The sequence below is a fragment of the Hirsutella rhossiliensis genome, assembly GCF_020360975.1.
Source record: "Hirsutella rhossiliensis strain HR02 chromosome Unknown scaffold00004, whole genome shotgun sequence".
Lineage (NCBI taxonomy): Eukaryota > Fungi > Ascomycota > Sordariomycetes > Hypocreales > Ophiocordycipitaceae > Hirsutella > Hirsutella rhossiliensis.
In genome coordinates, this window is record NW_025408670.1 from 6,603,409 (window position 1) to 6,629,674 (window position 26,266).

The 26,266-nt window shown below is 53.8% G+C and overlaps 7 protein-coding genes and 1 non-coding gene across 8 annotated transcripts; 5 read left to right on the top strand and 3 right to left on the bottom strand.

Moving 5' to 3' along the window:
• Positions 1 to 4,260: 4,260 nt before the first annotated feature.
• HRG_05123 (PIF1 protein) lies at positions 4,261 to 6,398 on the top strand (the record flags this gene model as incomplete). The annotated part of the gene is made up of 6 exons (XM_044863594.1): positions 4,261 to 4,383; positions 4,547 to 4,744; positions 4,846 to 4,926; positions 5,061 to 5,303; positions 5,362 to 5,581; positions 5,647 to 6,398. The coding sequence occupies 6 exons, from the start codon at positions 4,261 to 4,263 to the stop codon at positions 6,396 to 6,398; spliced, it is 1,617 nt and encodes a 538-aa protein (XP_044722208.1).
• A 4,782-nt stretch (positions 6,399 to 11,180) lies between these two features.
• On the top strand, positions 11,181 to 13,114 carry HRG_05124 (GMC oxidoreductase domain-containing protein; the record flags this gene model as incomplete). The annotated part of the gene is made up of 3 exons (XM_044863595.1): positions 11,181 to 11,523; positions 11,643 to 11,923; positions 11,966 to 13,114. The coding sequence occupies 3 exons, from the start codon at positions 11,181 to 11,183 to the stop codon at positions 13,112 to 13,114; spliced, it is 1,773 nt and encodes a 590-aa protein (XP_044722209.1).
• Positions 13,115 to 15,010: 1,896 nt separating this feature from the next.
• On the top strand, positions 15,011 to 16,978 carry HRG_05125 (cytochrome p450 domain-containing protein; the record flags this gene model as incomplete). The annotated part of the gene is made up of 6 exons (XM_044863596.1): positions 15,011 to 15,342; positions 15,456 to 15,951; positions 16,073 to 16,411; positions 16,501 to 16,648; positions 16,730 to 16,740; positions 16,802 to 16,978. 6 exons carry the CDS (start codon positions 15,011 to 15,013, stop codon positions 16,976 to 16,978), a joined length of 1,503 nt encoding a protein of 500 aa, XP_044722210.1.
• A 326-nt stretch (positions 16,979 to 17,304) lies between these two features.
• Positions 17,305 to 17,763, bottom strand: HRG_05126 (uncharacterized protein; the record flags this gene model as incomplete). The annotated part of the gene is made up of 3 exons (XM_044863597.1): positions 17,305 to 17,430; positions 17,499 to 17,608; positions 17,679 to 17,763. 3 exons carry the CDS (start codon positions 17,761 to 17,763, stop codon positions 17,305 to 17,307), a joined length of 321 nt encoding a protein of 106 aa, XP_044722211.1.
• Positions 17,764 to 18,219: 456 nt separating this feature from the next.
• On the bottom strand, positions 18,220 to 19,990 carry HRG_05127 (major facilitator superfamily domain-containing protein; the record flags this gene model as incomplete). Its single annotated transcript, XM_044863598.1, has 5 exons — positions 18,220 to 18,255; positions 18,342 to 19,193; positions 19,258 to 19,337; positions 19,396 to 19,642; positions 19,703 to 19,990. 5 exons carry the CDS (start codon positions 19,988 to 19,990, stop codon positions 18,220 to 18,222), a joined length of 1,503 nt encoding a protein of 500 aa, XP_044722212.1.
• A 709-nt stretch (positions 19,991 to 20,699) lies between these two features.
• Positions 20,700 to 20,795, top strand: HRG_12081. The gene has a single exon. It is a non-coding gene; the product is annotated as a tRNA-Cys (tRNA).
• An 804-nt stretch (positions 20,796 to 21,599) lies between these two features.
• HRG_05128 (acyltransferase domain-containing protein) lies at positions 21,600 to 23,038 on the bottom strand (the record flags this gene model as incomplete). The annotated part of the gene is made up of 4 exons (XM_044863599.1): positions 21,600 to 21,960; positions 22,017 to 22,465; positions 22,533 to 22,776; positions 22,839 to 23,038. 4 exons carry the CDS (start codon positions 23,036 to 23,038, stop codon positions 21,600 to 21,602), a joined length of 1,254 nt encoding a protein of 417 aa, XP_044722213.1.
• A 1,546-nt stretch (positions 23,039 to 24,584) lies between these two features.
• HRG_05129 (ATP-NAD kinase domain-containing protein) lies at positions 24,585 to 25,940 on the top strand (the record flags this gene model as incomplete). Its single annotated transcript, XM_044863600.1, has 1 exon — positions 24,585 to 25,940. The coding sequence occupies one exon, from the start codon at positions 24,585 to 24,587 to the stop codon at positions 25,938 to 25,940; it is 1,356 nt and encodes a 451-aa protein (XP_044722214.1).
• Positions 25,941 to 26,266: the final 326 nt, after the last annotated feature.

A 26,266-nucleotide genomic window follows, 5' to 3' on the forward strand; every position in this document is an offset into this window, starting at 1 on the left:
GTTTATAGCGTAGTAGGACCTATTTTACTATAGCTTTATATTAGGTCGGTCCTTTAGTCTTAGCTATAACTATAGCCTAGGTTCGCTTATAGCCCCCTAGGCAGAGTTCTTTCTTAACTACCTCCTTAATTACTTCTTAGATTATCGTCTTAAAGCTTTTATCCGCGTAGAGTACCGCTAATAACGCGCTACTAGCGCGGCTCTTTACCTTAGAGAGCCGTTCGACTACTACCTATACCCTACCGAACTATACGCTTAGGATAAAGCCCGCGAGTTTATTATATACCGCTTTTTCTATAGGGTCGCTCGGCGCTTAGGCTAATATTATATCGCTGGTTTAGGTTTATTAACTCGCCCTATTAGGGTATATAAATTTAGGTAGCGTCTCTTTATGCTACGCGCTCTAATTAAGCCTAGTATATCGATAGCCGCTACTATATCTACCTACCCCTTAGCCTTAGTATAGTATCGTTACTAAGGGTAATCGATACTACTAAATTAATTCCTAGTATTAGTTAGTATTTTAGTCGCGATATATACCTACCGCGGGCGTATATCGATTTCGTAAGAAGGTTTTTTTATAACTATATATAAAATAGTAAAATAAGAGAATAAAGGAAAACTATCTATACTACCTATTAAATATTATTAAGGAAAATAAAACTAAACCGCGACTTTATTAAGACCTTAACGATAAAGGAGAGAAAGATAGTTATAACTAAATTAAAGAAAGATAAGACCTATCTATTACTTTTAACTACCCCTCTTTTTTACTAGCGTAGCGGGAACTAACTAAGGCGCCCTCTTTACTATACTAAATACCTCTAGAAATACTAGAACTACCCTATCCTCCGCTCCTTCCTTATCCTCCGCGTTAAGACCTATCTTTATTAGTATAGTACTTATCTTAGCCTTAGTAAATAGTAAGGCGTATTACTAAAAAGTATAGCCTATATCGTTATCGATAAGGTAGAGTTTTAACTAGGATTCCTAGGCCTAGTACTTTAAGCTTATATAGGCGATATTAAATAAGGGTATAAGGTTAAGGCGAATAATAAGCTTACGGCGCTTATTAATTAATATATAGTAGTTAATACGCTTAACTTAGTATATTATTAAGCGGTCGCTAATAAAAGGGTCGGATAAAACTTATAATAGTAAACTTTTATATACCTATAGTCTTAAAGGACTTATAATAGGCTATCTTAGCGGCGTTAAAAGCCTTAGCTAAATACTATACTATAATAGTAAGACGGCGCTAATTAGCCTCCTTAAAAATAAGTATACCTATATCTAAGCTATTATCCTTAGTATCCTTATTACTAGTCTTTAGCTTATTAAGCTTATATAAGTGCTTAATAATAGCGACTATATTAGCTTAGTTACTAGATATAAAAGTAGCGGCCTTAAAAAGGATTAGCTTATTAATTATAATATTTAAAGTTAAGGGGAAACTTACTTAGTTATAAGTTATAGTATATTTATAGTACTACTTATAGTATATTAAAGAAACCCCTAAGAAAATATAGCTAATTAAAAGCACTTTAATAGGCTTAGGCTTAGTTATACTATACTCCTTAATAACTATCTTAAAATAATATATATACTAAAGCTTATAAGGGATAACCCCTTAGGCCTTAACTAAGTAGGCTTTAGCCTTAAATTAAGTGCGCTTCTTTATAAAAGCGCGACTGCCTTATACCGCCGCTTAAATACCTTTATTTCTAGCGCCGCTATTCTTAGGTTTATCGGTAAAAGGAGTTAGATTATAGCTATCTTTATTATTACTATTATTATTATCCTAGCCCTTATTTAGCTAAATATTAAGATCGTTTTAGCCTTTATTTAGCTAGGCCTCGTTATTAATATCGGCCTACTTATTCTAAGGAGCGGCCTAAGTAATAATCTCTTATTAGCTAGAGCCGCCTTATTAAAATAAAGTAGTTAGGTTATTAGTACTTACTTAAGAGCGCCTAAGTATAATCTCCTCGCTAGTATTAGTATTACTAATAAGGGTAATAGACTTATAAGTTTCCTAGCTTATAGAGGTAGGCTTATCGGCGGTCGGAGTTAAGGTATTTAGCGGGGTAATAAGGGTATAACCCTTATTAATATTAGGTCCTAGACTAGAAGTCTCCTAGGACTAGGATTCCCCTATACCTTCTTAGCTTTCTTCGCTAAAGGGGAACTAGCGTTACCGCGAGACTTCTAGGCTAATTACTTATACTTTAAGGGTAAACCCGCCGCTACCTACTCTTATATATAGTATAAGAAATTAGCGTTATAGCTCTTTATCTTCTTTAGTATAGAAGGTATTATCGTTAATAAATCGTTAATAAAAAGTAATATAAAAAGGTATAAGGGATTAATAAGAAAAGGCGTAAAACTTTATAGTAATCGTAAGCGGAAGAGTTAAAAAAGAAAAGAAAATAAAAGAAGTAAGAGATATATATACAGGTAAGGCAACCCCGCACGGGTTGCGCAATAAGCCTTTCGGAACGAAGATTACGACCGGAGGGGAAGAGAAAAGAGCAAACATAAGAGAGGCAGAAGGAATAGATAAGGGACGAGAAGCCATTGGTAGGACCTACATCTAGGGAATAGCCGAGGCCATATCGGCCGCGGGGTAGTGCAGCAGGCGTCAGTCAGTAGGGACCATAGACAGCTAGCGCGCGCATAATAGTAGGTAAGTAGCATACGTAAGGACATGCCAAGTCGGGAGGTAGAGGAATATGGATATGTGATTAAGAAGCACATGTTATGCGCCGCGCGGGAGCATGGCGAAGAGAGGGGGCTATACGTCAGCGGCATATATATGAAGAATGTTTGCCTAAGGAGGTAGTAGCATAGTAAGTAGGTAAGGCCAAGAGAGCAGACGCAATAGAGGAGCAGCACCCATTACGATGAAGCCAGCCAGCATCGAATGGCAGCACGGGGCGGAGAGCGGCGTAGGCCCAGCACGGGAGGCAGCCAGAGGACCATACACAGCAATGAGGTTCAGGCCGATCTCGGCGGCGCCGGTGCCCGGTACGGAGGGCCGGCAGGGGGCGCATGAGAGGGCGTCAGGGCTGGTGCTGCCGAAGCGAAGGCGGCGGGGCGGCCGGCCGGCGAGGAATCCAGGGGAGGGGACCGGCGCGGGGGAGGCAGGCACGACCAGGGCCACGGCGGGAAGGACGCCCCCAGGCACAAGCGACCAGGGGGCGATGGAAGGGAAGACGGCGCCGTCGACACCGGAGACGAGGCGGGAGGCGAAACGTAGAGAAGCCGGCGAAGGCGAGGGTGGTTTCCTTCTCACGCCGCCAAGCTCCGGCCGAAGCGCCGCGGCCCGGGCGGGAAGGAGGCCGGGGCGGCCAAGGCAGCAGATCGACATAAGCCAGCAGCCGCTATTCCGGGATATCCAGCCGCGGCCGACATCGGGGGCGGCTCTGGCGACACAGCCGTGGAGCGCGGCGGGCCCAGCCCCAGGTCCGGCGGCACGTCAAAGACGGCCTCAGAGGATACAGCCCCGGCCGGGGAGGGGGCCAGGGGGTGCCATCGGGGACGCCGCCGAGGGCGCACAGCCCAGTGCAGAAATGAAAAGCCAACTCGCCGGTATAGTTCCCAAGCAGGCCCCCAGGGTCGGTCGACGGACAGAGGTGGTTAACGTGATGTAGATGAGACGACGATGGGCCCGCCGCCCCCTCGACAGAGACAGAAGAGCGCAGCCCGGTCGGCAAAGAAATCGAGGCAAGACATGGCGGCCGCGCGTCAAGCATGGCCGGGCCGTCCCTAGGCCCCACGGCAAGTCAACAGGCGCCTCGGGATATCCTGCCTCGGCCAGTAGCCGCGATAGAGAGCGCCACAGGGGACATGGCTAAGGCCGCAGAGCCTGGCGAAGCAATAGAAGGCCGACGCGCAGGTAGGGATCCTAAACGGGGCCAAGGGGTGTGCATAGAGACGTCTAATAGGGTATAGATGGGATGACGAGAGGCCCGCCACGTCGAGAGAGACAGAAGAGGAAGGGTGTAACGACGAGACAGAACTAACAACGGGTGCACGTGCCGTGCACGGACCACACCCAAGGCTGTATATAAATCTCTGCCTACAGGGCTTCTCTTCTTTCTTTCTCTTGGACCCTTAAGCTAGAAACTTCGTCCATAGAGCCAATACAAGGATAGCCGTCAAGGCTTAGTTCTGGCCGTGACAAAGGGCAGTGCCGCCAGCGGACAGACCGAGGCAAAACGGAGCCGCGGCGACCAGAGGAGGCCAAGGCCAAGGGAGATGCAGGCCGAAGACCTGGCGGACGTGCTGCGGGGCCTCGAAGAGGAGTTCGAGGCGGGCGAGAGGCTGGCCGAGGAGCGGGCGTGGTGCGCGCCGGTGCCGCGCGAAAGGGAGGTCAGGACGGTACGGAGGTTCTACCGGGCGTTCCACAACACCAGCGCGCTACCGACCGCAACATGCAGTCTCTGCTACCGCAAGCGGGCCCGGGAGGAGCTAAGGGAGATGGCGTGGGAGGCGAGTAAACCTACCGGGCTCGGCGCTCTCGGGGGCGGCGCTGCCGCGGCAGGAGGAGGTGCGGGCTATTAAGTCGCAGCAGAGGAGCGCCGCGCGGGAGCGGGAGCGGGCCATACAGGGCATCCAGGGCTCCCAAGGCGGCGGGGCGGCGGCAGGAGTCGGGGCGGACCGCGGCGCGGCCCTCCGCGGGGTCATGGGGGGATTCGGCGAGGATGACATGGACGTGACGGCGGCCGACGGCGACCCAGACGTAGGCACGGCGGCGGGGATGCGCGTGCGGCTCGGCCCGTCGAGCTCGTTCCTCGCCGCCGGCCGGAGCTGGCCAAGGAGCTGACGCTGAACGAGAAGCAGTCGATCGCCCTCCTCATCGTCTGCCGGCAGCTCGACCAGGTCCGGCAGGCCAATGAGGCAGGCGGCGACGGAGACGGGAAGGTCAGCTCTGCCTGTTCATCGGCGGCGAGGGCGGCACCGGCAAGTCGCGCGTCATCGAGGCGCTCGTCGAGCTGCTCGCCCGGAGGAGCTGTCGAGCCGGATGCTAGTCACAGCGACGTCGGGCACGGCGGCAGCGCGGATCAACGGCATCACCCTCCACTCGGCCTGCGGCCTCGCCGTCGGCCAGGGCGGCCAGGCGGGAGGGGCGACCAAGGGGGGTGGACGGCGTGCGGCTGCCGGGCGCGGGCGAGCGCTTCGTCGACGGCCGGTCGCGCATGGACTGGCGGGAGAAGGAGGTGCTGGTGGTCGACGAGGTCAGCATGCTCGGGGCGCGCACGCTATACGCCGCCAACGAGCAGCTCTGCCGGCTGCGGGGGGTCGGCGCGGGACTTCGGCGGCATCCCGGTGGTGATCTTCTGCGGCGACTTCCACCAGTTCCGGCCGGTGCAGGAGCGGTCGATCCTGCTGCCGAGCGCGGCGGTGTCGTGGGACGAGGACAGGGCCTTCACGGCCGAGCAGCGGCGGCAGCACGACAAGGCGCACGCGCTCTGGCGGCGGTTCACGACGGTCACCATGCTCGACGAGCAGATGCGGGCCGCCGGCGACCCCGAGCTGCGGCGCCTGCTCGGGCGGATCCGGCGGGCGAGCAGGACCGGTCGGACCTCGAGCTGCTCAACTCGAGGTGCCACCGGCCCGGCAGGCGGATCCCGTGGGAGACAGGCGTGACGGTGGTCACGCCGCTCAACCGGAACCGCTGGAACCTCAACCTCGAGGCGGCGCTCGCGTTCCGGGCGCGGCAGCGGACGGCGGCGCGCGTCTTCCTCTCCGAGCACAAGTGGAAGGACGGCACGCCGACGGAGGAGGAGGCGGTGCTGATGCTCGGCCAGGGCGACGACAGCGCGACGCCGGTGCCGGCCGTCTTCGTCTTCGTGCCGGGCATGCCGGTCGTCGTGAACCAGAACACGCACCAGGGGCTGAAGGTGGTGAACGGCGCCGGGAACACGGCGGTGGCGGTGATACCCGACCGGGCCTTCCCCGGCCACCGCGTCTCGGCGGAGCTGACGGTGCACTTCGGGCCGCCGGCGGGCATCGTGCTGGCGTCGGAGACGACCAGGGACCTCCACTTCGTCGGGATGCCGTCCGGGACGATCCTGCTGACGCCCATCACCGTCAAGATCACGGCGCAGCGGAAGCGGCCCTGGCAGCGCAACGACGTCGGCCGGCGCGGCCTGCCGTGCGCCGCGGCCTTCGCCTGCACCGACTACAAGGTGCAGGGCGGGACGATCGAGCGCGTCGCGCTCGAGCTGCGGGGGGCGAGGACGACGACGGTCGAGGGCAGGGCGGTGGCGTCGCCGTGCGACCCGTACAGCCTCTACGTGCAGCTCTCGCGGTGCCCGACGCTCGACGGCATCATGCTCGTATCGGAGGTGCGGGAGCGGGACCTTATAGGAACCGGGTGCCCGGGGAAATGACAGCGGCGCAGGCCCGGCTAGAGGAGCTAAGCAAGCAGACAACACAGGAAGCAGGTAGCCTACTCCGCAGCTAAGGTAGGCGGGATTAGGACCATCACGATATTTATTCAGGGGAGAGGAAGACATATCTTAGCAAACTCGCCACCAAAGCGTCTTACTTCATCATCACCGAGAAGAAGATGAGAAGAAGGATAGAAGTAGGGATAACAAGGGCAACAACAGCTAGACTAGAAAAGGCAAGCGTACACACATATACCACTGGGTAGAATAGGAAGGCATAGATCTAGACAAAGACGGGCCAATATAGAAGGGGGGGGGCTTTAAAGAGCGCGAAAAGACCAAGCACAAGAGCCTCCAATCAGGAGTACGATTCAAAGGGCCCAAAACGCAGAGGGGGGGAGGCAGAAAAAGGAGGGGGAGGAAGGACGTAGGAAGGGGTAAGTTATGGCCATATGGCCAATCGGGGGCGAGAACGCCGACGAATGAAAAGAGCTCAAAAGCGCCGACCAATCAGGGGGCCGGAATGGCGGGGGGAAATTGATGGCGAATTTTTTTTTCCCCGGGGAGGAACCCTTAAGTCCTTTCGTTCCGAAAGGCATACGCTCTTTATATTATAGTTACGCGGCTAATATATAAGCGATACCGTAATAGTTACTTAGCGGTAACCGCTAATATAATAACTATTAATATTATAGAGTATAGACTAATATATACTTATATAGGTATATATATACGATATATAACTAAAACTACCTCTTTTTTTAACTAAATATATATAGTATAGCGAAAGTAATATATATTAAAGATATAGCTAAGACGTCTATATAAGAGGGGAGATAATTATAAGAGCGCTACTAAGAGGTATAAGCTAATAAAGTACTTAGGTATATAGTACTAATATATTAATAGGGTATTAATAAGGAATTATACCTACCCCGCTTATATATTATAAACTACTCGCTACTTTAACTAAAGAAGAGATATTCCTCTTCTTATAAGCTTTAGTCTTACGATAAGAAGAATATAATATATATAGCGTAGTACCTTTAGCTATCTCTACTACCTAATTAATCGTACCGTAATATATATTCCCTTATACTATTATACTTTATAGGTATTAAAGAGTAATAGACTACTATTACTATAGTCTTAATATTTATAGATAGTCTTATTAAATTTCTTAACGGCTTCTTAATAGTACTTAGGTAGATAAACGTTGCCTTTAAAGAGCTAGACTTAGTCTTTAATATTAGCGTTAATAAATCCGTTTATATTATTAAAGTTTAAGTCCTTTATATCTATTACTTTTATATATATATCTAAGTAAAGTAGCTTAACTTTATTAAAGAGACTACTATTATCGAATTCGTTCTTAGGGGAGTAAGATATATTTAAGTTATAAGTAATAGCGGAATAGTATACTTAGCGTATTATAGTTAATAATAAATCGTAAGTTAGTAGGGATACTTACTATAAGCTAGTAAGAGGTTAGACGTTTCTATAATAAGTTATAGTTATAAAAGAAGTAAGATATTAATAAAAAGTTAAGGCGGAGTAAGCGCTTTTTATATATAACTTATATAACGCCGTCGATCTTATTATAAGATAGAAATTATATAATATATTTCCCTTATATAGATTATCTAGCTAAGAGAAGGAGAGATTCTCTTCTTTTCTCCCTCTTTATTTAACTATAGTTACTTTTTAGCTACGTTTTCCTTATATCTTATACTATCTCCCTCTATATCTTTCTTTCTTCTACCTTAAGCCCCCTACCTAGGCCGACCTATTCTGCCCTACCTAGCTATTATATAATAGATCTAGGCGGTTTATAGCTCCTTTATTATAAGGCTAGAAAGAGGTACTAGAAAAGTATATAGCTTAAGCGGGCCGCGGAGGCGTCCTAAGGTCCCTCTATAAGCTAGATTAATTAAGTAGGGAGGAATATAAGCTATATAGTAAGTATATTTAAGATACTTAAAGGGAAGCGCCTAGTAATACGTTTATTTATCTATACGCTAGATTTCTAGTAAATTAGCTACTACCTTTAGTAGCTAAAACCGCCTAAATAAGTAGTAAATCTACTATCTTATTATCTAAGGTAGTAAATAAATTATAAAAATATATTCTAAATTAAGTAATAAAGACGCTAAGATTTTAAGTACTTTTCTTAGTAAAAAATAAAGTAATATTATATATAATAAAAAAATAAAAATAAAAGAGAAAAGGAAAGAAAAAAAAGGAAAAAAAAACTTTACTTTACTATATAAATAAAATAGTACTATATATTTATATAAAAGTATAATATATAGTCTTCTTATAATAAAGTTATTATTAATATAAGCTATTTTCTTATTTTATTTACTAGAACTTATTAGCTAGTAAGTTATATACCTTAAGTATTACTTACTTATTTAATTTATACTTATATATATAAATTCCTTTTCTTTTTTATTATTATTATTAATAGTAGTAATAATAATAATAGTAATAATAATAGTATTAATAGTATTATTATTATAAGTATATATATCTCTCTTTCCTTAGCTCTTTATATATAGTAAGTTACTAATATATTTATATAGAAACGCTAATAACTAGCTTATTTACTAAAGCGCGCTTTCTTAAGTAAGTAAAACCTCTTAAATACTTACCTTTTTCTTAAGGTATATAAGTAAAAGCGGAATTTTAGGAAATTAAGGAATTACGTAAGACTATATAATAGAGGGGAAGAAGGAGTATAAGGTAGGATTTTTAACGGAATTTATTAGTAGTATATTAGTATATAGAAATGGTATTAAAGTTAATAATTCTATCTCTATCTACTAGCGGATATACTACCTTATATAAATAATTATAGCTAAATAGAAGAACTTTTCGGGACCGGATTTAGGCTGCCGTATAGCCCTAAGACTAAGAAATTTAGTAATACCTTAAGTATAGCTAAAAGTATCTTAGTTTTACTAATATTTATATTTAAAGGAGGTTAGTCGTACTAGTATTCTTAAGAGGTCTTAGCTAGTATTCTAAGCTAGCTCTATTCCTTTAATTCCCTATTATACGATAACCGGCAACCTATTTAATATATAATAATATATAAAATAATAAGCGATTCTTACTCTATAAGATAGGATTTTATCTATAATTAATATACTACTTATTAGCTTATATAATTAGGAGAGTATATTATAGCTACTTTATTTATAGTAAGAACACCGTTCCTTATACTTTTTATATAAGATACTAACTTTTTTAAGGCACTTAACTAAGATCTTATACGCGAGCTCCTATAAAGACCGCGCCTTCTTAAAGTAAATATAAGTAAGTAGTAACTCTAGCTATATATAAAAAATATAATATAGTATACTATCTTTAACCTACCTAGCTATTATATTATTTTTCTTTATAAGCGCGTATAACTAAAATAGGTTATAAGTATAAAGGACTTATATATAAACGCCTTTTTTATTTAAAGTTAAGGTATTTTCTATCCTTATTTATATAAATCTTACTAAAATAAAATAATTATAAATAAGGACGTATATATAAGTCCCTTTCCTTACTATATTCGCCTCCTAGGCTACTTTAGTAGCTACTATAGTAATTATAAGTAGCTAGATCGCGCTACTTACTATTTTAAAAGAGATCCTTAGTTTCTACCTAGCGTACGGGGCGCCCTTATATTTAGTTCTCGAGAGCAGCCGATCTTAGTCGACGAGGCTCTAGGGTCCTCGTCTAGCTAAGCGATTTTACTACTTAAGGATAAAACCGTAGATAACCTAGTTATCCTCTAGAAAGGTATATATAAGTATTTCTTTATCTATAATAATAGGTAGTAGGTACCTATAAAGCCTTAGCTAAGTAGCCTTATATAGAGGTATTAGTTAGGAAGTCCTAGCTAATCTAGAACGATAACTAGTACCTTCTTATAGAGTTCTAGGTTAGTAACCTTAGCTCGTATAAGCCTTAGGGTAAAGTAAAGACTAGTTAATTATATATATATAAATAGCTTTATTTTTTTTATATATATACGAGAATCTTACTAGGAACGATATATAAATAAAGTAGTATAGTAATTTAGTAGGATTAGGTTTTAGTGTACTTTACGGACCTTAGCTAATATACCACCGTAGCCCTATATTAATCTTGTTATTTTTCATCTCTTGCTCCCCGAAGCACACTCACCGCTGTTCTAGACGGAGGAAAAGTGAGGGCCGTCACTTTGAACCCCAAGATTATTCTGGCACGCTTAGATGTCGCCGGAGATCCATAAGACCAAAGTAAGACGAGGTGATCGGCACAGAAAATCACGTTTCTGGCCAACCGAGGCTGCCAAAAGAAAATGTGAAAGGGACAGAACAAGTAAACCGACGAGGGCGACCGTGATGTGGCCGGCTTACAAGCTTGAAACCATCCATCACTAAATAAGCCGTTGAGTCTTGCGGTGGCTGCCCCGACTACAAAGCCGCAATGCACTTGGCATGCGCCCGTCCCCGCGAATCCGTCAGAGCCGTGTATTGCAGAGCGCGGCTCGTAATTATACCATTGGTCCGATGAAGACGAACAACGGGGGCTCGTCTTACCCGAGGGCGGGCCGGCTGATGAGATTGCGACGGCGCAAGCAAAGGGTTCAGACCTGGCCGGCCCGCTTCAGTGCTTACTGCTTCCCGTGCATGATAAGCCGGGCGCTGTTGACCTGGTCGGAAATGACCCCGTTCAGATGCCTCGACGCTCACACAGCAATGCCGACTGCATGATCCAAGGTCTGTCCCGTTCGAAAGCATGAAGACGCCGCTCTTCGGTGCGGCAGCGGCATTGGCCATACTCTTCACCCGTGTTCTCTGCCTCGTCGAGTCGTTTGACTATGTCATCGTCGGCGCCGGAACGTGCGGCCTCTTGGTGGCCAACAGGCTCTCGCAGGACCCGGACACGACCGTCGCCCTCATTGACCCCGGTGCGGACGAGCGAAACAACTCGCTGGTCAGCGACCCAACCCTATTTACTCGCGTCTTCCTGTCCCAGAACCTCGACTGGGCGTATCCCAGCGTTCCTCAGGCTGGTGCCGCGGGGCGCGTCCTCACGTCCCATGCCGGCAAGGGCATAGGAGGCTCGAGTCTCATCAATGGTGTGTGAGCCCCTTGCCGTCGTCGACGATATCGTTGCAAGTCACGGGCAGCCCTATACACACCTGGGGCTTAAGCTGACATCCCTGGCCTACTTCTCCCGGGCCCTTCGAATAAACAGGCATGGTGTATATCCGCGGCGACAAGGCCCAGTTTGACGCCTGGGAGGAGCTGGGCAACCGCGGCTGGAACTGGAACCTGTTTCTGCGCTACTACAAGAAGCTCGAGAGGCTGTTTCCGCCGGAGCCTTGGCAAGTCGACGTCGGGGCGTCGGTAAGGCCCGAGAACCACGGCTACGAAGGGGACCTCCACGTCGGGTTCGTGCCGGCCCTGCAAAACGGCTCTTTCTACCACCGCGTGAGGGCGTCGTGGGGGGCGCTTGGCCAGGGCGTCAACAGAGATGTAAACAGCGGCGTGACGAGGGGCTTCGACGTCTATCCGCAGACGCTGGACCCCGGGCAGAACCGGCGATGGGACGCGGCCACGGCCTATTTCTGGCCCGTCGCTGGACGTCCTAACCTGCATCTGCTCAACGGCACGGCTACGAGAGTCTTGTGGAAGGCCGGGGGAGTCGGCGCCGAGGCCGAGGGCGTCGAGTACGTGACGCCCGGCAAGGAGCGCCGAATGGTCTGCGCCAAGCGCGAGGTCATTCTCTCGGCCGGCGCACTCCGCACGCCTCTCATTCTCGAGCGCTCTGGCGTCGGAAATCCGCGGCTGTTGCGGGGCCGGGGTATCGAGCCGGTCGTCGACTCGCCCGGCGTGGGCGAAAACTTGATTGAACAACCCAACCTGTCGCTCATCTACGCAAGCAAGCAGAAGCTCGATGGCGCCAGTCCCTACGCCGCCTTTGTCTCGGCCCGCGACCTCTTTGGCAGCAGCGTCGGCGAGGTGGCGGCCCGCTCGCGGCGCAGTCTCGGCCAGTGGGCCCGGCAGGTGGCCCGGAGGAACGGCGGCGGGCCCGGCGCGGCGGCGGCGCTGGAGCGAATCTTCCGGATCCAGCACGGCCTCATGTTCGACAAGGAGACGACGATAGCCGAGTACATGACGACGGCCTTTGGAGACAGGCTCGTGGCCTCCTTCTGGGCGCTGCAGCCCTTTAGCCGGGGCAGCGTCCACATCCGGCCCTCCGGCGCCGGCGGCGACAACGGCACAGCCGCCGTTCCGGACGCGCCGGCCATCGACACGCAGCTCCTGACCGTCGACCTGGACACCACGGTGCAAGTCGCAGCCGGCCGCGTGGCCGCGCAGTTCTGGAGCACGGCGCCCGTCAGCGACCTCGTGGCCGACGCCCTGGCACCCAACGCCAGCGACCAGCTGCCGCTGCCGCCAGGGGGGGAGGCAACAGACGCGCAGTGGCGGCGCTGGGCGCGCGGCGCCGTCGTGACCAACTCGCACCCGCTCGGCACGGCGGCCATGATGGCGCGGGAGCTGGGCGGCGTCGTGGACCCGAGCCTGGCCGTCTACGGCACGGCGCGGCTGAGGGTCGTCGATGCGTCGGTGCTGCCGATGCAGCCCAGCGGACACTTGACGGCGACGCTGTATGCCGTGGCGGAGAGGGCGGCGGAGATGATCCAGGCCGAGGGACGGTGGTGATGTTGCTGGGCGCTCTGTTCGTTTCCGCTTCCCGCCCCTTTTCGTCTTCCCCCTCTCTTTCTTTGTCGCGCCTGTCGTCTTGTTTCTTCATGTGCCAATACAAGTGTACAGAAACCCCCCTCCCCGACGAGTATTATATGGCCATTTCATGTACTCGATCCACGCTCCGAGTCATACTTAGACAGAGCCTATGCCTGCCAGCTTCCAGTCCACTACCATTGTGTCTGTTTCCACTGCTTCCCCAAAGAATCTCCATTGCCGCCACACCCCCTCGTTGGCAGTGACAGCTGTGGCAAATCCAAGGGGGGGTGATCAACGCACGCGACAAGCGGTCTCGCAGTTCCAACCCAAGAGACGACGACGCGGGGCGGAGCGGACCAGAAACACGCAGTCGACCCGTCGTATTCGAGAACGCAGCTCGACAGGAGTCGGAAAGTCTGCTCGCGCGTATGCCGGCCGAGCAAGGTCCAAGTGTGGTGTGAAGGGTGGCCTGGATCGGAGCTCCATCCGTCAAACGAACGTGGACAGGACCAGATCTGTCCTGCCACCACACACGACCCCGCACGGGACTTGAAGATGCGCATGATGGTGCAGGAATGCATGCCGTTCGCTCGTTGCGGTATAGACGGGGCTTGTCGGGGATGGGATGATGCTCCGGAGTCTCGGCATAGGTCCCGTCGGATTGGACGACAGCGGCCTCGGTGCTCCCCCATGCCATGTGTGTGATCAAGGAAAGCTGTTTCAGCCAGAGCAAACGCCATGCCGGACCTGTTTTCCAGCGTGTTTTGTTTCAACCCGGGCTCTCCCAGACACGAGCTCTCTCTCCCGTAATGCAGGTTTCCCACTATTAGACGTACCGCAGCACTCTTCCCCTTCTCACCATCACAAACACAGAGAAGGCGAGGGAGGGGGACAAGAGCGACAAAGTGCCAAATACTCGGTACATACTGCACAAACGGTATGCAATGCAGACGGCGCCCTGTTTCGTCAGCTCCGATACCCCGGCTAGGTTACACGGCCAGCAGGGCGCTAGCTGATGGTAGGTTCGGAAGCGGACCACGCCGAGCGCATAATTGTGAAAGCTTGGAGAGGAGGAGGGAGAGTGAGTGAGTGAGCGAGCGAGCTGGTTCACCATCTACTCGCGTCGCTGAAGCTGCGCCGAACAACATCCGCATCACCACCCAACGGGACTGGGATGGCCGGCTGGCTGACGGTGATGCGCCACCGGCGGCCGCATGACTCGTGAGCCTGTCGTTGTCAACGCTGGTGACGTGGCTTAGACCCTTGTGTTTTACAAGTCCGTCTCTCGAGTTCGGATCATCAATCGGGGTCTCTCGTACTCGGGTTCCGCATCCCAAGACGTGCCGAGCAAGCCAAGCCCCCCCCTTGATGCTGGGAGACGACGCTGTGTAAGCGCCGTCAGACAAAAAAGCACACATACTCACGCTTGGACACGCACTAAATACTTGGTTAATAGCACTTATACACGCTCGCACACGGCCACGCCTCGGGCTTGGTCACCGTCTCTGGGGTCCCTCCGCCACAGGCCGATCCCTGCTCCTCACCCCATCCCCGCGGCCCGGAGACGTCAGACCCGGCCGGCGGGGCTTTTTGTGCAGATGGCGGCGGGCAGAAGCTGTCCCGTCAACCGCATCACGATGGAGCGGGTTTCTGGATATGCATTCTTGGCCAGGCACGAAACCAGCCCGACTTGATGGCCGCTGGGGGCCATGATATAACTACGCGCTCCGTCCTACCCCTCCTCGTCGTCTTCTTGTCTTTGGCACTCTCCCTTTCCCGGTCGATGGCCCCTCGTCTCGTCTCCTTTGCCGTCTCGTCTGAGAAGTCAACCAAGTCGACACCCCCCCCCCCTATCCCAACGTTCCTCGCCTAACCATGGCTTCCATCCTGGGCCTCATTCCGGGCCCGCTGTCCTGGCCCGTTAGCATCCTCGTGCTGCTGCTGACCGTCGCCGCCGCGGTCCTGGTCCAGCTGGTGGCATCGCGGCCGGCCTTTCCCAGCGGCGCGCCTCGCCTGCTCAAGGGGTGGCCCGTTTTCGGATCCATCGACTTCTTCCGCGCCCGCGCCGAATTCATCGACAAGAACACCAAGAAGGTGCCCAGCGGCCAGTTCAGCTTCTACTATGGACCCCACCCCATCGTCGCCGTGTCCGGCCCGGAGGCCCGAGTCTCGTTTTTCAACACGCGCGGCCTCGACTTGAATAAAGGGTACGGACATACAGCTCGCCCGAGTCCCCAGTCTTGCGCCTTACTCCTAGGACGGGTCATTCCGTCCGGGAGAGAATATATCGTCATCGGCTAACGTCCCTGTCGCGACACAGCTTCGCCGCCCTCTTCGCCGCCGCGCCCAACATCGACCACCTGTACGAGGGCGACATGACGAGCCAGTTCATCACCATATTCAAGCGCCTCCTGCAGAGGGACCGGCTCGCCGGCAACCTGCACCACATGACCACCGATGCCCACGCCGCCATCTCCAAGATCGACACCTCGTCCGCCGTCGATCCCTTCGCCGTCATGCTCAAGCTCGTCTACCAGCTCACGCACCGCACCCTCGGCAGCAACGACGTTGCCAACGACCCCAAGCTGCTGACCGACACGCTTGCCGTCTTTGGACGCCTCGACGACAGCTCCGCCATGGAGATTATGTTTCCCAAGCTGCCCTGGCCCAGCAAGGTTCGCAAGATGTGGGCTGGCGCGAGGCTTCACTGGGCTTTCTCCAAGATTATCCACGACCGCCGCAAGACGGGCAGGACCGACACGGATGCCATGCAGTGGTTGATGGATCAGGGTCTTTCCGACATTTTCATCTCTGTTGTAAGCCTCCCTGCGTCTCCGTCGAAAACCCTCTTATAATTCCATCCTCTGCCCTGCTTGTGATGTGTTGAGCTACGGAACATATCACTGACCACCCTCTCTCGTTCTCCGTCACCCACAGTTCATCATGGGCTCCCTCTTCGCAGGCCTGATCAACAGCACCTTCAGCGCCGCCTGGATCCTCTCCCACCTCACCGACAAGCCCGACTGGTACGCGCGGATACAGGCCGAGGTCGACGCCGTCTTGGCCAAGTACCGCCAGTCTCCCGACGAGCCCGTCGCCAAGGTCATTGCGCGCCTGCCCATGGAAGCGTGGGAGTCCGAGTTTCCCTTGATCGACATGGCTCTGCGGGAGACGATCCGGCTCGACAACCAAGGCGTGTCGATGCGCAAGAACATCAGCGGCAAGGACGTTCAGATTGGCAACACGGGCCAGGTGATTCCCAACAATACCTTTGCGGTATGCTTGATCCCCTTGTCCCCTTTCGGCCCATCTTCTCTCGTCGCACTGAAGAGCTATGCCTGGGACTGACGAAAGGGGAAACAAAGATCTACGGGATGGGAGACATCCACATGAACGAGCAGGTATATCAAGACCCCAGCACATGGGATCCGAGTCGCTATCTCCCCGGCAGAGAGGAAGACAAGAAGCAGCCCCACGCATACATCGGTTGGGGAACCGGGCTGCATCCATGCTGTAAGCCTTGCCAGATCCCATGCCTCCGGACGTGTCCCCTGGGAGATGCTAGAGCCAAATCACTGACCAACGACTCAATAGTGGGAATGAAAGTATGAACACTGCCACCGTCTGGGCCTCATGACGGCGTTAGCTAACCGTATGACCATGCAGTTTGCGAAGCTCGAAATCGCCGTCTCGACCGTCACCTTCTTCGCCCACTACGACTTCAAGCGCTGCGACAAGAATGGCCACGAGCCCAAGGATGAGCTGCCCACAGTCGACCGTTCGGGCATTGGCGAGAAGCGGCCCGTCAGAAACATCTTCCTCAAGTGCACTCCGCGTACCTGAATCATGGGCATGGGAAGCCGGCGAGCTTACAGGATGACACAGGCTGGATGAGAGGATGTAGCAGTACGAAACACTAGCAATTAGGTAAATACGGATGACGTCGAGTGACAGACTGCGTAGTAAACGTGTGTTTGTTGCCTCTAGATAAGGAAATCAGGGGCCACGAACAAACGTCGTGCGGAAAACATCCCTTTCTCTCGTCATGTCTTCCCCGTGACCCGTTATACCCCCCACATCCTTCACGCAGATGGGAAAGAGAAAGTCAAGTGCTCAGGATTCCGCGTCTGCCAACAAATGTGGTCGGCAGACACCTCAGAATCTGCTCATCAATTGCCATCGCCACCCGTTTTGCCCGGGCCTGTTTCCATGTCTGCCGACTTCTTCTTGATCCCTGCTTCAAGCACACTGGCAAGCGATCCCGGGGTCAGGGCTCCCGTGCCGTGGATGCGGTTCTGCGCGGCAAAAAGAAGGTGTCAACGACAGGGCAAAGTCGGGGACACGGGGGTAAGAGCCCGCCTACGTAAACCACATGCGCGCGATCCTCGTCCTGCTTCGGGCTGCTCCCTACAGCTGGGTCGATCGGCTTGGAAGCCAGGTTGCGCTGCTTGTCGAGGAGGCTCTGGGCAACGTCTGGAAAACGCCCCAGCTCAGTACACATCCAGGCACAGCGCAATGAATCTCGAAGACGGCCTCAGCTTACTGGTTTCCTTGTCCGGCACAGGCCCTACAACGTACGCCTTCTCGCCCGACTTGCCCAGCCCGAAGGCAATGTCACGAGTGGACATGGTGACGCAGAATTGACGAGTAAACAGTCTTTGAATGGGCGTAGAGGCTTTGGAGACCGGAGTGCAAACCACGAACTGAGTTGGTGGTCTGTTGTTGACAGAACAGGAAGTCTCCGTTGGTAAACGAAAGAGGCACTGCGAATGGGTAGAAGAAGGTGCTCCCAACGAGAGAGACCCCTTGCCGGTGATTCACAGCCCAACAATGTCAATGGCTGTGACTGCTATTGTGCGCGACGTCATGCCTTATTGAGACGTCATCGGTGCCTTTGCGTGGCAAGTCCCACGCCCAAGTCCGAATAACGCCTGAATCAGGCCGGTAAGACGCAAGCAATTGCAATTGCGAGACGACGGGCCTCGTATAGATTCTTTCTCCTGTATGAGCAGCTCCTGCCAGGGCTTTCCTCGACTGGACACCCCACTGCCCCCGAGTGGATTGCAGGTAATCCCCAGAATGCATCAGCAAGTGTACCGAAAGTCTTTGGAACCGTCGTCCTGCGTTGGGTCGGGTTAGCCCACGTAAACATCAGGAGCAGCGCAAGCCCCTTGGCGGATGGGGAGTGAGCAGTCGGCAGACTTACCTCGTCGGACTCCAGCGTCTTCTTGCCCTGGTCGGCGAGTCTGTTTTGCCTGTAAAATTCCAGGTTGAGGAGCAGAACGAGGACAACATTGAGCAGCGAGCACGCAATGCAAGCGTACATGCCAGGCTTGTAGCCGGTGGCCTTGTCCTGGTCGCGGAACACCAGGCTGCCCGCGATACCGCCGATGCCCCCGAAGCCGACGAGAGTGGCGCTGCAAAAGGCGCGTTTCCACTGCCCGCGCACGTTGTTGGCCTGGAAGGACAGCATGGCGGGCACGTTGCTATTGGCGCCGGCCGTGACGAAAAAGACGCCCAGGTAGCGGACCGCGGCGTTCGGATGCCAGCCCATGATGGGCAGGCCGATGAGGCACAGCAGCATGTTGACGAGGATGACGGGCCCGCGGACGTGGTACTTGTCGCCGACGTAGCCCGTGGTGAACATGACGATTCCCGCAAAGGCGTAGGGCGGCGCGACGAGGCACTGGGCGGCGCCGACGTCGAAGCCCAGGTTGCCGACGAGGATGATAGGCAGGGTGTAGGCGAGGGCGTAGGTGATGGTGGTGGTGTTGAAGAAGATGAGGGCGTAGGCCCAGACCTTCCAGTCGCGCCCGGCGCCGAGAAAGGTCTTGAGGTTAAAGGGGGATACTTGGGTATCGCCGCGGTCACGCTGGATGCGGTTGACGACCCATTGGCGCTCACGCGCGCCCAAGAACTTCCACGACTTGCGGTGCGAGTCGGGAAAGTCGACGAGCAGCCAGTAGCTCGCAATGGCCAGGGCGCAGGTCAAGGCGCCTTCGATGATGAAGATCCAGCGCCAGCCGCTGAGGCCCTCTCGACCCCTGAGTTGCATGAGCTGTGCGCGGGGGGATCAGGGACGCATTCTTTCGATGGCAGCTTGAGTGAAGGAGAGCACGTACTCCATAGGCCAAGATACCGGAGCAGGCCGAGGCCACGCAGCCGAGCAGGTAAAAGACGGAATATCGCTTGCCGACCTCGTCTCAAGACGCAGCGTCAGGCTTGAGTCTGCGCAAGGGGGTCCGAGGACCAGCACTCACATCGCGTGTACCAGGTGCTGAGCAGGTAGACGCAGCTCGGGAAGAAGCCCGCCTCAAGGCAGCCGAGCACGGCGCGGAGGCCCGCGAGCTGGCCGAAGCTCGAGACGAAGCCCATGCCGATCATGACGGCGCCCCAGAAGAGGATGACGCCGGCAAGGTGCAGGCGGGGCCCGATGCGACGGACCAGGATGGTGGACGGGGGTTGGAAGAGGACGTAAGGAATGAAGAAGACAAGGTTGGCGATGTTCTGTCGTCGTCAGCAAACAAAGGCGATTCTGGGGGAAACAGGGTACAGCTCTAGACTCACGTAGCGGTACCCCTGCAGGTGCAGCTCGGTGCTCATGCCGGCAATGTTGGCAGCGCTCATGTTTGTCCGGTCCATGAGGCTGACGCAGTACAGGGCGCCGACGGTGAGGACCAGGCGGCGATCGACGCGACGGATGATGCGGCGCTGCTCATCGGGCGTCATGGAGTCGTCATCGTCAACATGGCTGCTCTCGTCGGCGGCCTTTTCGTGGACGGGGCCGTCGTCGTCGTGGGCGAGGATGGCCTGCAGCTTCTCGCCGCCATCGGAGCTGGTGCGGCCGTTTTCCATGGCGGGATGATAAGCTGGGATGGAGAGAAGGAGGAACGAAAGGGCAGGATGTAGGTGAGGATGGCAATTGCGATGGGAGGAAGAGGAGAAGAAGAAGAGGAGGAGGAGGAGGAGGAGGAGGAGAAAAAGAAAAGAAGCCTAGTCTCAACGCGTCCACGTCTTGGTGGCTCAGTATCCTTGCCTTCGCAAATGGGGGACGACGTGCAACCATGACGAAGGCTTCCCCGGAAGTAGAAGGTAGGGCAGCCTTTATTTTTTTACCTTTTACAGTGGCGGCTTAGTGTGGAGACGCCGTTGCCAGCTCGAACCTCGATCCATGTGGAGTGCGGAACTATGTTGGTGATGATATTTTTTGGGCTGCATCTAGAACGTCCCTCATTGGACTGGCAAGGCGCTGTACGTATTTGTCCACCGGAAGCCAGCAAGAGGCAGCGAGACTGCGTTGTAGTGCAACGGTTCGTCTACAGCGCCAATCGACGTTGAGCGCCTCTCCGTATCGAGATGGAGAAAAGAGTAACTTGGAGATCTGGGGTTCGCGCTCCACTCCACTCTGCGGGGCGAAATACGGGGAGGAGGGAGGGGTTCGACAGTGCAGGCGGGGGCTGTTGCAGGTACCGAGTAATGACATGTGGAGGGCTAGAAATAGGTACTTGTACTTACAGTACATAAGGGGTTGAAGCTGCGAATATCCTCAACAACAGACACTCAAGCCCCGGTAGCTCAACGGTAGAGCAGTTCAACTGCAAAGTTGTAGAAAACGGCAAGTGCCTTGGAAAGGTCGCCAGTTCAACTCTGGCCTGGGGCAATCCTTTTTTTGCTGTTCAGTCTGCTCAAAACTGCTGCTGTTCATCTCTTTGACTGAGCAACCGGCTGCCTGCAAGTGGCCTTGCCCAATCGGGTGTCGTGCTGCGGCAGCCAAGCTCCACAGTCTGTAGCGCAGGTACCTGAGCATCCACGTACCGATACTTGCTGGGCATGGAAAGGCCCCGCGCAGGAGCAGACTTGGACGGTAATTACTTGGGGGGGATTATGGGCCAAAATCTTGGGGCGGGGAGCGTCAGGACGTAGCAGCGACAACAGCACTTCTTGCTTTCGTACCCAATGTCTGAAGCCACCCACCCTGACGGCCTCAGCTCGTTTGTGTAGTACCAAACGCAACGCTCCCCGAGGTCGCTTTAGGCGCTGCTGCAGGGGCCACGGGCTGGGTAAGGTGAACTTGGCCCCAGTCCGTCTCCCAAGACCATGTCGTGGGACCGCGTGCGAGCATCGTCTGCTTGCCCGTGTATTGTAGACGCATCCATCTCCAACCCTTGTCTGCCAGCTGTAACCAAGTCCACTAATCACCGACTCCAGCCTTTCCAAGCATTATTCGCGAGCATCCAAGCATAGTCCCAGTCCGCCCTCCCCTGCGCCGTCGCCCAGTCCCCGCACTGTCGGGTAACAGGAAGCAACCAGAAAAGCAAGAAAATGGCAGTGGTGGACACAACTCTACCTTGTCCATCAACCCCTCTGCCCTAACTGGCCTCACACCAAGACCCGCTGGCCCCCATCATGTATATCTGCAATCCGATACGCAAACGAGTACGCGATAAGCAGCGACCCTTGCCGTCTATCCAGATGAGCTGAAAGCATGCACAAGCTTCTTCACGTTGTACCAAATGAGAAACACGATCCCCGTCATGGTAAACACCTGCAGAATCTCCCACGGATACCGCGTCCGCACCGCCGTCTCGACGTAGTCCGTGTCTGAGCCCGCCATGGCCGGGAACCGCCCGGTGGTGAGGTACTCCTCCATGAGCTCGTCCTTTTTGTACCACTGCTCCCGCAGCCACGAGTCGAACTTCTTGGCATCGTCCAGCGGCATGTCGGCGAGGCGGAACCGCCGCCAGTACAGGTTGACGGATTTGGGTGGCCGCCCCTGAAAGTACGTGCTGCCCAAGCCAAAGAACTGCTCTCCGTACTTGCCACGCCTGTCACTCACGAGTTAGCCTCTTTCTCCGACGTCGGTGCCTTCCCTCCAACTTACGGGACTCCCTCGTACGCCACCGTGCAGTCGTAGACGTATTCAACGGTGCCTTTGAGCTCGTTGAGACAAAAAAAGGTGCCCGTGCTCCGCGGGAGCATCACATGCTCCGGGTCCTTGAGCCCATTCTTCTTGGCCCACTGCGCCGACTTGGTGCGGCCGTTTGTCGACAGATTCGTGCCTTCGGGAAACAAGAGTAGCCACATGGGATCTAGATATGTACGGCCCCGGGGGTCCGTCTTCTTCTGGTTGAGCTTGTTGAGCCGGTGGGCCAGCCGCGGCTGATCCGTCGCCATCTTTCTCGACATGAAGATGAAGCCGTAGAACATCATGCCGGGCCCGATAAAGGGGATGTACTTGAGCGACTCCTTGAGGATGATGTACAGGTGCCCGTGCATGCCGGGGCGGTTGGCATAGCCAATCCACCAGAGGTACAGCCAGTCCGTATAAATCTGCCATGCGGCCTCTTGTCAGCCCCTTTATGCCTGGAGCCTGGCCGTCTCAAGGCTAGGAGCTTACTTGATGATTAGCTACCAGCACCAAGCGCTCGGGAAACCTGAATTCAACGCCTCCGCCCTTGGTCATCCTAATTTGTCCCGCTACAGACTCGTCGCCACTGATGCGGATCGTCGTGGGTCCCCAGATCTGGGTCATGACTGTCGTCGTCAGGGCAAATGAGCGCTTCGTCATGGCCATGTATGGGTAGAACCAGTCCCGCTTGATAAAGTAGAGTGGCGCGCCGACGGTCTGCGAAATGACGATTCTGGAGGTCAGGCGTTAGCTGAGACTAGGCTTGGCTTGGCCACTTTGGACGAAGAGACAAACCCGACACAGCAGATAAAAAAGTAGACGAAAAAGGCCAGCACTCGCAACACTTGAGCAAGACGGCCATGGCTTTGTTTCCCCGAAGGATGCATAACCGTCGCATCTCGTGAGGGCGTTTGATCTTGCTTCTGGAGCGCCGAAGACAGCCCCAGGCCCGGTATGTCGGTTTCGGAGGCATCGGGATGCCTGAGGTGGGCCATGACGGCTGAGTCGGAGGTTTTTCGTGTCGCAGCGCAAGGCTTTCACCTGGACAGATCTCGCGGACTATGGGAGAGAAGTGTGTGCGCGGGCGAGTTCTCTCAGGGTTGATTGGAAGGGCTGCAGTTTGGGCGAGTATCCAGTCAGTCCAGCCGACTGCGGCGCGGAGTTTTGAAGGTGAAACTGCGCCGAGGCTGGCTCGGGTCGCGTGCAACCGAGGCGCCCGCGACGAGATGCGCTTGCGTGGCAGCGATCAGGTGTGCCTGGGAGGAGAGAGTGAGCGCGCGGGGCACCTGATCAGCTCTGCCGTCGGGCTCGAGAAGAAGGAAAGTGAGGCAAGAGTTTGGCGGAAAGCCGGAACCGCTGGTGCGAATCATGGCGGTTTTGCTGCATGTGACGCCATGGGTAGCTAAAATAGGTACTAGGGACATGCCACTGGTTACAGCTGATTTGTGGGCGGCCAATAGGCGGTGGGCAGCGGGGCACTTGGTGCCCGGTCGCGCATTTTTAGGCAGTGAACGCCGTTGAAGACGCACCTAAAAATAAGATACCCACGGGTACTTTGCTCCCGCCCAAGGGCACCTCGAGCTGCATCATGCCGGTACGAAGACGCTGTAACTCGGCAGCGTGGCAGGCTGTCCCGACTTGGATGGGGGATTGCACTGCACCGCCTTGGAAACCATTGTGAGATGTGGTTGACAAAGCATATGTGCATGTCCGTGTCCTGTGCGGCTTGAGATAGGTTTCTTCCTGTTGAAACAGGCCAGCGTTTGACGCGGTCGATTGTCCCTTGTGAGTACTCCGTAATTACCCCGGATGTACCCTCCACGGTTGGGTTCCCGACGCAGACCGAGACCCGTCCGCCCTGAAAGAGCAGGCGGTCTGGTAAGGTCTTTAGAGTCACCGCCTCTTCAACCTTGATCCCCTGGGGGCTCCCTTAAACAGTGCCATAAAGGATAATTTGCGCACGCGCGCTACATTCCGGCACCTTAAAAACTCAGCAAACTCTCGTCGGGACTTGGCGGTGGCGCCCCAACAAAAGGGATTCTCGCCTTATAGTCGACTGGTAATGCCTTGCTTCAGGAAGTCACGTGGCTACACCGTACAAACTCATAAAATTCGGACAGTCTTGGCGGTCTGGGGAGGTGCATGCGCCACGAACAGCCTCGCCATAGTTCTGTACTAGCTACTCGTCCACCTAGTCTGGCCCTAGCTTTTCCCCATCGCCTTGCCGTGGCGCAAGTTATTACGACAGCTAGGGCGAGACCAGACACCCCTGTTCCCAGTACGCGGCTCGAGATGCCGCCACACATTGGGCGCCCACTTATTTAGACTGCCAAGCCTGTCCGAGGTTCTACGGTCCCTACTGTACTTGCCTGCCTAGCTGGGTAGGTATTTAGTTACCTTCCAAGTGGTAATCGATGGAGGAAGGGTAGGTACCCAGTTACATACCTACCTACCGACCGACCTACCTACTTACTTATTAGAGGTCGGTAGTTGTCTGGAGCTATCTGCTTTTCAACATCAATCCACTCCTCCAACGACAACATGTTCAGACACAGGCCCATCTCGGCCAAGCTCCTCGCTGCGGCGCGTCCCAACCCGCTGGTCCGCTTCTTCTCGGCGGCACCATCGCACTCGCCCACCCAGTTCCCTAGCACAGTTAGTCTGCCCGCGCGGACGTTCCCGCGATATCTGCAAAGCACCAAGCCCGGGTCCTCTTTGCTCTCTCTCAAGTGGCCCAGGCCGCCGCAGAACCTCCTGGTCGTGCTCAAGCTCCACTCGGAAGAGGTGGTCGATTCCGTTGCCAAGTTTGCCGAGTACGTTCGCAGCGAGTACCCCGTCAACGTCGTCGTGGAGCCGCGCATGGCCTCGATCGTCCAAAAGCGGCTCAGCTTTCCCATCTACGTGGCCGACAACCGATCCAACATTGCCGACAAGATTGACATAGTAGCCACCTTTGGTGGAGATGGAACGGTCCTCCGGGCCGCCAGCTTGTTTAAGCTGCATAGCTCCGTCCCCCCGATCCTGTCCTTCCGCATGGGCACGCTCAGCTTCCTGTGCGAATGGGACTTTATAGAGTACAAGAAGGCGTGGAGAGAAATGTACATGAGCGGAAGCGATGTGGCCGCACGCAGCGCCGCCGTGCCGCGCCCCCACCTAGGCGAGCAGGGCTTCACAGACTTATCGGGTGTCGCCGGGTGGGAGCTCCTCAGGGGCAAGAGTCTCGGGCCCAGCAGGGCTTCCAAAGTCATCCTCCGCCACCGCATCAAGGCCGACGTCTGGGACGGCGCGGGTCAAAATATGACCCACCAGGTCTCGGATACGCTGGCCAGTCAGGCCAAGTCGGGAATCGGAGGCAACGAGGAGCCGATGCCGTCGGTGCGGGCCGTCAACGAAATACTAATCCGTCGGATGCCGGAGGCGCCGCCGGCCATCATTGACATTTTCCAAAACGGGCACTTCTTCACGCAGACGGTGGCCGACGGGATCCTGGTCAGCACACCGACGGGCTCAACGGCCTACAGCCTGAGCGCCGGGGGACCAATCGTACACCCGCTCGTCAGGTCGCTCCTCATCACGCCCATCTGCCCCTTGAGTCTCAGCTTCCGGTCGTTGGTGCTGCCTCTCGACACCAAGGTGTCTCTGCGGATAAGCCCCAAGAACCGAGGGCGGGAGATGTACCTCAAAGTGGACGGCAAGACATGCGCCCACGTGGCTTCTGGGGCCGAAGTCCGCATCGAGGGGGAGTTTGTCGGGCGGACGGCGCCAGGCGAGGAGGTGCACGGCGGAGTGCCGTGCGTGATTCGATCCGACGCAGACACGTGGGTAGGAGGGCTCAACGGGCTGCTCAAGTTTAACCGTCCATTTGTCAGGGGGGCGAGCGAGGACGGCGACGATTAGATGATGACGAGCAGACACGCTCCGCCGTTCAACTTGTTAGTTTTCATGACAGCGGCAGATTTGTAATAGGCGTCAAGGCACACTGCGTATAGGATTAGCTTATAATGGCACCAAAGCGGACTCAAATTTACTCATTTGCATGACTTGGGGGCAAGTTCGTTTAGGCATCAAAGCTGGGCGCGAGAAAGAGCGAGAGGTTCGCGGTCCGTGACTGGTCGGCAGCCTGGAACTGCGCCCCGGGATGAGGACGAGGAAGAAGGGGAAACTCGTCATCAAAAAGGTCGGGACTACGGCATGTCAGATCCGACAATGGACACGATGTGCAG